This window comes from Nycticebus coucang, chromosome X (assembly GCF_027406575.1).
Source record: "Nycticebus coucang isolate mNycCou1 chromosome X, mNycCou1.pri, whole genome shotgun sequence".
NCBI classification, from domain to species: domain Eukaryota; kingdom Metazoa; phylum Chordata; class Mammalia; order Primates; family Lorisidae; genus Nycticebus; species Nycticebus coucang.
Window position 1 is genome coordinate 165,029,228 of NC_069804.1, and position 13,770 is coordinate 165,042,997.

At 42.2% G+C, this 13,770-nt stretch overlaps 1 protein-coding gene across 7 annotated transcripts in view; it reads left to right on the top strand.

The window, feature by feature from the left end:
• Nucleotides 1–5,813: 5,813 nt before the first annotated feature.
• The window catches only part of LOC128577147 (integrator complex subunit 6-like), a 64,021-nt gene continuing 56,064 nt past the window's right edge, over nt 5,814–13,770 (top strand). For 5 of the 7 annotated variants that reach the window (XM_053579205.1, XM_053579208.1, XM_053579207.1 and 2 more), the window contains exons 1-2: nt 5,831–6,301; nt 6,439–6,516. In XM_053579205.1, the coding sequence (XP_053435180.1) occupies nt 6,191–6,301; nt 6,439–6,516 (189 nt within the window). In that variant the 5' untranslated portion in view covers nt 5,831–6,190. Of the gene's footprint in view, nt 6,302–6,438; nt 6,517–13,770 lie in introns of all 7 variants that reach the window. The other 2 variants (XM_053579206.1, XR_008377507.1) reach the window with 2 other exon arrangements.

Below are 13,770 nucleotides of genomic sequence, written 5' to 3' on the forward strand. Positions count from 1 at the left end.
ATACTTTGAGGTACAATTATTATTACAGTTATACAGATGATAAAGCTGAGTCAGAGAAAGGTTAAATAACTTAACCAGGGGGATTTGAATCACCAACTCCAAGCTCTTAACCACTGTAGTATGTTGTCCCCCTTGTTCTTCAATTTACCCTCATAGACTGTCATACGGAAAGCCTATCCAAGAAGTATTTGAATAAAAGAAAGAATGACTAAATGAATAACAAGGGTGGAAATAGCACAATCCTTTGTGTCAGCAGTGAGAGGAAAAGAAGTAGTCACAGAGCAAGATAGAGATGAAGTTTAAGAGTCAGTAGAGGTGAACGCAAATGGTCTAAGTGGTAGGAAGACAGGCCAGAGAAATGGCAGGTGCTGAAAGGCAAGGTAGATGGGAGTGGGAGCTCAGGAAGGCAAGTGACAAATAGCTTGTCAGTCAATAAAGGAAAATGTAGAACAGACCATTGAACTTGGCCAAGAGCAGGCCACTGGAGACCTCTGAGCATTTTCCCTGGCGCGTTGGGGAGAAAAACCAGATTGCATGGGCTTGCAGAGGGAGAAGGTGGTAGGAAAACACGACAGGAGAGTTTACTCCCCTCTGAACCATGAAAAGAGGGATTTAGGAGGGGGTAGTAATCAATGAAATAATGTCTTTGTGTCAAGATGTCGTGATTAGGGTCTGCTGAAAGGCAAGAGGTAATGAATCTTTGGAGAATGAGAAGCAGCACTGTCCTGAACCAAAGTGTCTGCTATATGGTGGGGGACCACATTATGGCCAGCTTCCTAAAATGTGAACCTGACACTAAGTCTACTAGCATTTGTGTGAAGGGAATGAAGGCTAGGAGAATAGTACTTGGTAGGAATTCCTTCCTAAGAGATATCTGGGAACCCCAAACATGAGATAGAAAGGCCTGGAATGGGGGAGTATGAGGAGTGATTAAAGTGAATTGATACTAGTGAAAGAAAAGCAGATGAAGAGCACAGACATGAAAAGGAAATAGGAAACTATCTTCAAGAGCTCACAAGTTCAAAAATCATGAGAAAACTGGAATGAAGCCAGGATGATTCGTGCAAGTCACAGAGCTGCAATGGAAAAAAAGCTGCATTAACTGGCCAGAGGCCTGGTAGGAAAAAAAAAAAAAAAAAGCCTAAAATTTGGGAGCAGTTGGGAAGAAGATTTGACTGAGGGAGACAAGCAGTGAGCTGCAGCCTATAAAAGAGCCACTTCATAAGGAAGTATGAGTAGAACAAAAGGGAAGTTGCCAGGGTTTGGGGCTGGAGCTGGCAGTGTCAGTTCTAGGGCCTGGCCTAAAGGGGCCTACTAGGGGAACAAATCCAAAAGGCTTCACAGGATCATAGGAACAGGGACCTAGGTCTTCCACCCTTCTCAGGTCAGAGGATTGCAAGCAGGGGGCAACAAGGTAACCCTAGGAAACACGCTACAGGATAACACCCAAGCATCTGGAAAGACAATGAAAAGACTGAAAACCATAGCATGTTTGATGAGTTCTTTCAACAACCATTTACTGAGCAAGTACTTTGCACCAGGCATTGTTTATAGGCTCTGCCTATTCTCAAGGAGTTTACATTCTTGGAGAAACAAATCCAAGGCACAAATAACCTGTAATATAAGGGGGCTGATGTTCTGTAACAGAGAAAGCTATAGAGAGGGCGTGGAAGATTTCAGTGTTGGTGTGCACTAAAGATACACAATAATACACACATTCTACTGTATTACAGAGTTTACTTTCCTCCAGGAAGAACAGACAAAGCAACTTCCCTTCACTTCCTCCAGGAAGTGAATAAGAAAGGCTTCCTGGTGACAGCTTGGGGTTTAGTTTAATCCGAATAAGCCCATAAATCCACTAAATGGCTATTTTTTTGTATATTGTCACTTTTGAGACATGGATATTTTTCAGATTCTATGTTTATATCATTTCAATTCCAATTGAGCTTATGACAAGAAGAATCAATAACATGCCTTGTTACAAAAAAAAATAAATACTAAAAATACATTCACATGCATGAGAGAATATCTTTTCCCCAGAGGGCCACCTTGTGATATATGCATGTCCCCAACCATTGGAGCACTGTGTGCCTGAAAGTATTTGTATTTTGATAATGCTCATAAGTTATTTTTGAAAACTGTTTCAGTAATATTCACCTCAGAGGGACTTTAAAAAATAATTTTTGTGTAATTTTTAACATAGCCTCTTTTCTGATTATAAAAGAAAGGCACAGTCATAGAAAAGTTGGGAGGAAAATATAAAGGAGTTTCTTTATGTCATTTTAAAATACCATTTGTGAACTGGAGCTATTGTGGCTCAATGTCCTTATTCACATATATAAACAAAATATAAACACTTAGAGTGCAGTGGCTCACACCTGTAATCCTAGCACTCTGAGAGGCTGAGGCGGTGGATTGTTTGAGCTCAGGAATTCCAGACCAGTCTAAGCAAGAGTGAGACCCCCGTCTCTACTAAAAATAGAAAATCTAGCCAGGTGTTGCGATGGGTGCCTGTAGTCCCAGCTACTCAGGAGGCTAAGACAAGAGGATTGCTTGAGCCCAGGAGTCTGAGGTTGCTGTGCGCTATGATGCCAAGGCACTCTACCCTACCCTGGGCAACAGAGTAAGACTCTGTCTCAAAAAAAAATACAAATATATAAAATATTTTATAATATCCTATATATATCCATATATATATATATACTCCTAATAGGAAATCTTTTTTTCTTTTTCTTTTTACATATACATGTGTTTATTAGGTTTTCATTTTTTGCCTTCACAAAATTAAAGAGGCTTAAAATTTAATAACAATAACAATGCTTAAGATAAGGACTAGAAACAAAAACCTCATAAAGAATGAACATAAATATATTCAGAAAAGAAATCTTGTAATTCTTCAACCAAAGGATATCCAAGCAACAAATCAACCCAATTTATTTGGCAGGCTGAAAATGATATATTATTACTTGGTATTAACTTTAATAAAATGTATAAACTAGGCAAAGTTTGTTTTGAGGTAATAATCTCATCCACCAATAATATTAGGCAGAATTTTTAGACCCATGACCTTCACTTCTTGATGTTATGTCCTATATAATCTCTTTTCCTAGAGTATGGTTGGGACCTGTGACTTGCTTTTAATCAATAGAATATGGCGAAAGTAATAGAAGTCACTATCACAATTATGTTATATAAGGCTCCATCTTAAGAGTGAAAGATTTCTCTACTGGCCCTGAAGAGACAGCCATATTGTGAACAGATGATGGAGAGGGCCAAGGGGCAGGGAACCCAATCAACGAGTGGATTGGAGGGGTTCTTCAGCCTCCAGCTAGCATACAGCCACAAGGAAATGAATTCAACCAACAACCAGAATGAGCTTAAAAACCAATTCTTTCCCACTTGAGCCTCCAAATGAAGACACAACCTGGCCAATACCTTGAGTTCACCTTGATGAAATTAGAGAATCCCGCTAAACCCATACTCCTGAAAACTATGAGATAATAAATGTGTGTGCTGTTTTAAGCTGCTGAATTTGTGATAATTTGTTATACAGCAATAGAAAACTAACACCCCAGCCCCCACCAATCCTATACTTTTTACACCTTCCTTCATTGCCCTTCTCAAGAATGGAGATGGGGGGCTGTATAAGAATGAAAATAGGGGTGGTGATGGCTCACGCCTGTAATCCTAGCACTCTGGGAGGTGGGGGCAGGTGGATGGACCGAGCTCATAGGTTGGAGACCAGCCTGAGCCAGAGCAAGACCCAGTCTTTAAAAACAAACAGAAAAAACTAGCCAGGCGTTGCAGCAGGTGCCTGTAGTTCCAGCTATACGGGTGGCTGAGGCAAGAGAATCACTTGAGCCCAAGAGTTTGAGGTTGCTGTGAGCTAAGATGCCAAAGCACTCTAGAGTTCAGGCGGATGCTTAGGCAGTAGTCTTGGCAGCAGAGGGTGACAAAGTGAGACTCTGTCTCAAAAAAAAAAAAATGGAAATGGGGGCTTCTAGTGTTTTTTTAATCCTTTTTCCTTATTATTTCCCTTCGTTCCACCAGACTGCTTGAAATGCACATACATAATGATATTAATACTACCTCTGGATGAATTTTTGTTCGTACCATTCCTTCCAATCCAGATTCCCTCCCTTTCCCTTTTGTGCTTCATGCATGAAACCTTCTGAATTTCTAGATCACTGGACCATGGTATCCATTGCACTTATTTGTCCCTGATCCATATACCGCCATATGACCTCTTTTGAAATCTTATTTCTCTGAATGTTATTAAATAAGTACACATAATACAAATAGTATATACATAATACATAGAAAATACAGAGTATGCCAAAAATGTGCACACATTTTAAGAAAGAAAAAACTGTGTTAAAATTGTAATACTCAGTATATACTGATAATGTTTGTTATCTTGTATTCTTGTAATTGCAGAAATCAAAAATGAGTATTATAATTTGAATTCTTTCTTTTCTTAAAATGTGTATACATGAGCACTGTGGGAGGCTGAGGTGGGAGGATCACTTGAGCTCAGGAGTTCAAGACCATCCTGAGCTAGAATCTCTACTAAAGATAGGAAAAGTAGCTAGGCATTGTGGCAGGCACCTGTAGTTCCAGTTACTCAGGAGGCTGAGGCAGGAGGACCACTTGAACCCAGGAGTTTGAGGTTGCTGTGAGCTAGGCTGATATCATGGCACTGCAGCCTGGGTAACAGAATGAGACTGTCTTAAAAAACAAATCCGTATACTTGTTTTTGGCACTCTCTGTATACATGCACATAGAATATAGAAAGGATTGTACACACCGTATGTGTGTGTGCATATATATACATATATGTATATCTATCATCAATGAAATTGTCAACTCAAACTTACTGAAGCCCAGGAATTCACACTGTGCATAGTATGCTGCCAGAAATGCACACTTCCATATTTTACAATGTTATCATATTAAGTTGTCAACCAAGAATGGTTGGCCACTTATTGAGCCTCTCCACAGAGCCAGACCTGAGAGCCTCTCTCATTGTTACCCTAACCTCAAAAAGCTGCAGTTTCCTTTACTGAAAATTTAATATAATACCACTTACCATAATTAAATCAAAGATCAAATAAGGCTACCATTGGTGCCTGACATTTAATAGGTGCTCAATAAATGTGAATTGAATCAGAATTTACGCTGGCAAACATCTCTTGTGGAAAGACCTTGCAGACACAACAGTGGTGGAATTATCACAGGCAGACCGATGCTTCAAAGAGCTCAGTGAAACTGAAGAAGCCTGTGCATACAAAAGGCCAGTTTAGGCAACTGTGTTTAAGCTTTAGTTTCCTTTTTAAGTAGGTGATACACATGGAACGCAAGGCCAGCAACCAACTCACAAAGACGATCAAGACGGGGAAGGGATCTGAAGAAATGCGAATAAATCTTGCCAGGAAAGAAGTATGCTGCTTCTGAAATATTTTGGTTTTAGCCACTAGCAGGATCGATCGATTGCAGTTATAGCAAAGCGTTTTTCTGTACAGCCTGTACAAGCATCTGCTTCTGTACTTCTGTACAACTGTTGCTCTCACTCACTGTTCCTTTCGAATCACGATCTTTTAAGAACAAGAGAAAATTCATCCAAACCACTGGAACAATTCTAGCGTGGGTCCTTAACATTTCCTTCCCCGCCCCCCGCCCCCCCCCCCGCAGTTCAAACTTCAACTCCCAGGAATCGCCCGAGTCCCTCCCCTTGTGGTGTCATCTAATGAATATGCAAATACCACATAATTGGCAGCCAATGGCTTGGGTTCTGGTCACGTGGTGCCGATGGTAGGTGAGCAGACAGAAGTTGTGTGTCGGTGAACGGAGACGGCGCTCAGTCTGGGGCTAGCGCTCTGGTGAGCGCAGGCGGATGCTTAGGCAGTAGTCCTGGCAGCAGCGGCGGCAGTAGTGGTGGCAGCAGAAGAGAGAAAGGGGGAGGGCCCCGAGGGCTACACTCGCACAGACTTTCAAGTTCCCTTGGAGGGAGAGGAGGTGGGGCTGCAGAAAGAGGCCAGGAGCAGTCCCATCCGTCCCGTCCCATCTCCCCGTCTTCCTCTTGCTCCCTGCCCCCTGGCTCTGCCAGAGTTGAGGGTTCGGGTGGCCGTACGTGGCAGTGAGGGCAAGAGGGCCAGGAGAGTGGGGAGTGGAACCAGGGGTGCGGGGGAAGATGCCCATCCTGCTGTTCCTCATAGACACGTCCGCCTCTATGAACCAGCGCACTGACCTGGGCACCTCCTATTTGGATATTGCCAAAGGCGCTGTGGAGTTATTCTTGAAGGTAAAGGGAGGGGAAGGGAGAGATGGGGAGATCTCCCAAGGGATTGCGGGGGGTGGATTTAGGTGCTTCTGTAACGTTCGTCTTGCCCTCCCCCCACTTTTCCTACGCGACCCCCTCCGTCATCCCTTGTCCCGCAGCTGCGCGCCCGGGACCCGGCCAGCCGCGGAGACAGGTACATGCTGGTCACCTACGACGAACCCCCATATTGCATCAAGGTAAGGGGCTGTGGGGAGGCGGAAAACGGGAGCAAGTCAGCGGGGAGTGCTTGCCCCCTCGTCCCCACCTGAAGCGGTCCGGCGTCGCTCGGCTGGGCGTGCGGGCGGGGTGGGGGCAGAGGGCGGGCGGAGTGGTGCTGTCTGCGGCTTCCTGGGAGCTGCCGCGCCTGGGGTCGGTGAGAGGGGACGGGGGAGGGGCGGCCCCGGGGAGAAACCGCAGGAGGGCCGAGCTCGTGGCGCGACGACCGCAGCCGCCTTGGAAGATGGCGGACATTTTGCTTTTGTATGAGCCAGCGAGAGGGAGACTGAGGGCGCTGCTGAGATGGAAAGGAGGGAGGGGAGGGTGGAGAGGAGAAGGAGGGCCCGAAACCCGGAGGGAGGCTGCGGAGCGGGCCCGCCCCTTCGAGGCGCTCCACGCGCGGCTGCGACTCAGGAGACGGGCGGGGCCTGCGACTCCGCCCAGAGGTGCTGTGGGCCTGGCGCGCGGGCTTTCCTGGAGCCGCGGCTCCTCCTTCAGCCCCTCCTCCCGCCCCTCCCTGTCTTCCTCCCGGGGCTCTGGCTCTTCTCCCCCTCTTCCTCCTTCTCCCCTCCCTTTCCTGCTGAGAGCGTGGCAGAGCCTGCCACCAAGCCTCCCAAGACTAGACAACTGCTTTTGCACTCTCTGGCCTCTAACCCGCCCCCGCCCAATCGGAAATCTGTCAGCGGTGCCAGCCTCACAAGCCCGGGGCGAGAGAAAGTCTTTTCTGCCCCCAGAGTTGATCAGGTTCAGCCAGCTCTCAGTTACCTTAGCGACTGTTAGTGTTTCATTGGAGATTCCAGAGCGAAGCAACAGCGTGGCGGGTGAGGGGGAAATGCAGAGTCCGAACCCGCCAGGGCCAGAGCTTTTTAGAGACCTGCCCTACCTATTTGCATCATATATTAGATTCGTGTTAGCCACGTAGCGATTTGTGCAGTCCCAAGAAAGAAAGGGTGGACTCATCTGTGATCATTTATAATTGTCAATTTCGATGATTCGATTCTCATCTATAGGAAAAAAGTAGGGAGGACTTAGCCTTTGTGGGTACTTTATGTTCCATGGTGAGGAGATAAAGAACTGGTTTGCCTGCAGAGGTCAGATAAAACAGACCTTAAGCTGCTAAATCAACCTGCTTATGAGTCCTGCTTGCATATTGAAATTAAAAAATTACCATAACCCTTGATTTGTTTTGCTAGACTTATTTTTCAGCCCTCAGAATTAGCTTCTCGGAGAGGCACTGTCAGGATGTGTTGTGATCTCTTTCGGTAGAGTGAGGTTTTAATACCTACCAAACTGAATAGTTGACCAAAGAGAGTGTTCCTTCAGATACAAGGAAACCAAAGGGAGACTTTAGTGCAGGTAGCTTTGATTAACTGTTGGATTAGTGGGTTCTCCTTAAAACTGTTCTTGTTTCAGTGCTTTTGATTTGTCCATTTAGAAAAATTGAGCAAATAGACATCTTTGAAAATGCCATCGCTTTTTTAAAAAAGTCAGTCCCATTTGTTTCTACATAGAAAAGCAGATGTTTACACATCCTAAGTCTGAATGTCTGCACCCTTTGACTACTAATACAGATAAGAAACCACCATTTGTACTGCGCCCATTTGAAGATATGCTCCTTAATCTGAAGTAGAAGAAAGGATGAACTACAAAGCAGTGTGCTTTTTTTTCTTTAAAGGAACAGCTTATGTACCATTTTTTTCTAAATGCCAAGAAATAATTTAAAAATAGCTTTTGATGTATAAAACTCACATAGCAGTATTTACAGAATCTTTGAAAATGAAAAAAGTTTCATCCCACAATTTTATTAATTTTTTTATTTTTAAATGTTACAGGTACATAATAGGTGTCTATATTTATGGGGTATGTGTGATGCTTTGATACAAGCATACAATATGTAATGATAACATCAACATAATGGGACTACCCATTACCTCAAGCATTTATCATTTCCTGTATTAGGAACATTCCAATTCCACTCTTTCAGCTATTTTTAAATGTATACTAAATTAACATTGACTATTCATCCCATGCTTAACAACTATCTTTACATCTTTTCATCTAGCATTGTAATCACAGTGTACAAATTAATTTTTATTCTGCTTTTTCCACCCATTTTATCTCATGGATTATTCTGGTTCACCACGTAGTCTTCATACTTAAAATTTTTAGTGGTTGTGTCACTTATTCAATGATATTTTAAAGGCTCTGGATTGTTCCATGGAACGGGAGAAAAGTTGGATTTTGTTTTTAGTGGAAATTTCATCTTTTAGCTTTTCTGATCCTGCTATCTCATATACTATATTTTTTCCTAAAGGAAAAAAATTCTTTCAAATGGAGGCTGATTTTTTTTCTTACTTAGGTTACATATGAAGAAGACAGTTTGTATAATATTTTGAGTTATTAATCGTTGGTTATCTTCTTAGCCTGTGCTTTTCCAAGGTTATTCAGGTTTTTCATTTTACTCTTGATGATAAGTATATGTTCTAGGAAAAGGTTAATGAGCTTAATATTTTTTGTCATTTTGTTTTCTATACCTGAATTAGTGCTGATATACCATATATTAGTAGCATTTTCTGAGTCTTTTTCAGTCACTCCATCCTGCCCACCCACCCCCAGCCCTCTCACCATGTGGTAACTATTTGTTCTTTTGCTTTAGGATCTAGCCAGCTTAGAAGATCTGAAATTTTAGAACATCTGGTGATTTTTTTCTTAAAATTGAGTCTAGCCTTTCACTTGCTAATAGCTGGGAGCCATAAATGTCTGTTTTCTGTCACACTGATTATCAAATAGGTCTTTCTTTGATTGTCAGCAGGCAGCTTCATTCCTACTTAAAAACTTCGTTCTCATTAGGAGGCTGGGGTCCTTTCAGCAAAGTGATGTTGAATAGGTTTTTATTGGCAGCTTATTCTGCAGAATAATGTGAATGTATTTTTTTCAGTTTCTCTGAGGTTGGACAGCCAGCATTTAGCTATTCTCAAAATAACTGCTTACTTCTGAGGTCTTGGTTATAACCAAGTCTAAACACTGTAGAATGAATTTTATTTTCTACTAGAAGTTTCATTTCTGTTGGTGTTGTAACAAGCATAAGTTGTACGTTTGGTTGGGAGGGGTTTTTTCCTTAATAGGCATGCAACTATTCCCAGTATATCCACTTACAAGCTCTAACAATAAATCTTGTCGTGAAAAGTTACTGTGACTGGAATTTTTTACTAATGTATACTGTTGATTATGCGAATGTAGTATTTTTGGCAAATAAGAACTTTTTACTGAATGCCCCTTAGTACATAGATGTGTGCTCTTTTATAATTAGTCATACCTATTACCTGCAATTCAGTTTTACATGTGTGGAATTGATTTTGATTTGAATACCATATGAAAAGCGTGTGAAATGCAAATGTTACATGCTACATCTGTTTTAAGTGTTGCTTCGTAGACAAGTTTTATACTTGTGAAATACAAACATGTGGTACATCTGTTTTAAGTGTTGCTTTGTAGACAAGTTTTATACAACACTACATTTATACAATGATACCTTTCATGTACATAGCTAGGATTAAACCCTGTGTGGGTGGCGCCTGTGGCTCAGTGAGTAGGGCACCGGCCCCATATACCGAGGGGGGCGGGTTCAAACCCAGCCCCTGCTGAACTGCGACCAAAAAATAGCCGGGTGTTGTGGCGGGCGCCTGTAGTCCCAGCTGCTCGGGAGGCTGAGGCAGGAGAATCGCTGAAGCCTAAGAGCTAGAGGTTGCTGTGAGTCCTGTGACGTCATGGCACTCTACTGAAGGCGGTAAAGTGAGACTCTGTCTCTACAAAAAAATATATATATTTTAAAATTTTCAATGTATCCTTATAACACTAGCATATGGTTTTTAAAAGTGTCCTGTGTTTTGAGATTTGTGTGTGTGTGTGTTGTGTGTGTATAATACTTATTAGTCTTGGCTGAGGTTTTGCTTCTTGTATGTTTTGTTTTGCTGTGAATCATAATTTCCTTTGATTCAGTGAGTAGAAGAGGTAGGCTGTCCCTAGCATTAACTTGAAAGAAAGTAAGCCATTAGATTGGGATATATACTAATACAAATTTTCAAAATAGTTTTATGTTGAAGCTACTTTCTTAAAATTATTTCTTTTTATTAAGGAAATTACTTTTCGCATAAAATGGAATCACTTCTTCTAGAAATTGTTGAACCACATGTGTAAATACTGGTCAGAAGTTTTTTTATAAATAGGAAGAGATAATGTTTCAAAGAAATACTCTAAGCCTGTAATTGGAAAACGTACATTTGAAAGAGCAAAATTTTCCCTTGAGTGTTGCTTTTGCACATCCTGTGGCTAGCTTGGCTTACTGGTATCTGCATGCCTTTATGCACATGCACTACATATCAGATAAAGGCAGAATTTTGGCTTACAGATTTTGAAAGTAAACTTAAGCTTTTTCAGCAATATGGGTTAGACATTTATTGGAATTTTAATTAAGGCATAACTTTTTCATGTGCCCATGCATATATTTTATGGACCTTGTTTGGAAAGGAGTGACTTTTAGGGGAGACTTTCATTGCTGTTGGGAACCTGTGGAAGTACTTTTGTATTTCCTGTGAGAGCAGTCCTAGATAATAGAAGATGGTTTTAAAACTCAAAATGCCACAAAGGCAATGCATTGACGTTTATGCTGAATTGTTTCTTCCGTGACCTTGCATCCTTTTTCATCTTCCTTTTACTGGCCATTTGAGGCATAGGATAATAGTTATTTTGAAATCAAAAAGGGGAGAGTTAATGATGGAAGACTAGGTTTCTGGACAATGGAGTAAGTACAATCTTCAATCTAGGTAGCTGCTGGAAGATGACAAGGGGACACTGACAAAATTGTGGAAGCCTGTCTATTCTGTATCCCCCACCTCTCTTGTATCCATTCATCTTACTTGCTCCTCATTTCAGCCTTCATCACTTCTCTCCTGGGCCATTGTTGCAGCGGCCATGCAATTGGTCTCCCTACTTCTAGCCTTGCTTTCCACTGGTTCTTCCCCCAAATTGCCACCAGATTTATCATTCTTTAAATAAAATAAAATGGTATTCTCCAAGGAAAAATAATTCAGTGGCTCCCCATTACATTTCAGAATAAAAGCAACTCCTTGCCCTAGGCTCCAAGGCCCTTCAGGACCTGGCCCTATCTTACTTTCCAATCATGTCTCTCTATTCCCTTCTCTTCTCACAGACCTCAGGCTCCAGCGTCTTTTCCAAACACAAGGTGCCTATTGCTTCTGTGCCACTGCATGTGTTCCCTCTGCATGGGACACACTAGTTAGCCTGACATACCTCAGCTCTTCTTTCTACATTCTCAAAGGTCATCTTACTGTAAGCAGTATAATAACTCCTTCAGTGACCCCTTAAGACTTTGTCCACACCTTATCTGTTAGCATATAGTATTTAGTATGTTACATGGTGAGTATTAGGGTTCACACTGGCCTCCCTAATGTGAGTGCTTTAAGGGCACATATTTGAACTTCTGTATATTTGTACCCCTAGTACTTAAGAGATTGCCCTACATTTTAATGGACACTCAATAAATGGAAAAAAAGATTTCAAGCAGTATGTTAGTGTGCAGGCAACACAGCCTCCCCAGTTTCCACTAGTCTTCCCCAGAGGGAAATCACTAACAATTTGATATATTTAATGTTTATTATAGCTAGCTTTTTCATGTAGGTTTGGATTTATAATATTGTGGGATTGTATTTTTTACAAGATAAATTATACTCCTCCCCTTTCTTCCTTTTGTCTAATGAAGTATAACTTACATACAGTAAAATACATGAATCCTAATGACTTGATGCATTTTTATATTTATGCATACTTGTAACCACTACTCCAGGCCAAGATGTAGAACATTTCCGTCAATCTGGGAAAATGCCTCTTGCATCTTCCTTCAATCCCTCTCTCCTCTGCAGGTAACTTCTGGTCTGATTTTTATCACCATTGTAGTGATATGATCAAATAGTATTTCCAAAAGATAAGCCTGACCATGGATTGCCACTATAGCAGTCTAGACAGTTATTTACCATGTTTATTTATTTATTTATTTACCTTTTGAGACAGAGTCTCACTATGTCACCGTCAGAATGCTGTGGCGTCACAGCTCACAGCAACCTCAAACTCTTGGACTTAAGCAATTCTCTTGCCTCAGCCTACCAAGAAGCTGGGACTACAGGTGCCCGCCACAACACCTGGCTGTTTTTTTGTTGCAGTTGTCATTGTTCTTTAGCTGGCCCAGGCCGGGTTTGAACCCACCAGCCTCAGTGTATGTGGTTGGCGCCCTAACCACTGAGCTGTGGGTGCTCAACCATTTACCATGTTTACTGAGCTCTGCCCCTGCAACAGGCTGTCATAGGGGCCTAAAGTGATGACAGGAAAGACCTGGCCTAAGTGGGTGGGGCTAAAATAGTAAAAGGCAAGGTCCTAGTCATCAACAGTTTTGAGGATAGTCATTGGAAAAGGGTGACTGGAGGTGAGTTAAGGGATGGGAAGTGTCCATAGCAGTAGACTCTTAACCAAAGGACTATAGGTGAGAGAGGCAGGATGCACAGGACTCTGAGAATTTTATTTATCTGGTCAAGATAATTATAACTAGTTAAGACTGGCTTACAAAAGGACTTTGAGGCCTACAAGTTACAGTTTGTATATTTCTCCTGGGATGAAGATGTTAGGTGGATTTGAAGAGAAATAGTGTGAGGCTTGTCTGTTTGCTTGTTTGGTTATTACAGTTGAGGTGGGCTGGGGGGAGGAGAGAATGAAGGGCAAGGGAGACCCAGAAGCAGAGTTCAAGTTGCCTAGGTCTACATTATTGCTTGCTCCTTGAGAGCTTTTGGCCATGGGGCTGGGATTGGGTGGGGGTGGGGGTATGGCAGAGGGGAGGGCACAGGTAAGGGAAGGGCAAATATTTTCTTTTTCAGTTTTCCTTTGCTTCAGGAAGAAAATTAGAACTGCTCAGAACACAGGGTTCTCAGTTTCACAGTGACCAAACATGACAGCAGTTCACATTTTCAGGGAGTAATATGCTTTCTAGAGAAGGGCAGGATTAAAGCACCCCCGTGTGGGGTGGGGGATGGGAAGAAAGGAACCTACTAGTTTAATTCCTTAAATAAAAAAAAGTCTATGTAAAAATGGTCTCCTCCCTGTTCCCTTTCACCAAAAGAGTGTAAATGAGAGATCCAGGCAGTCCCTTTATATGTGTATTGTGAGCTTGG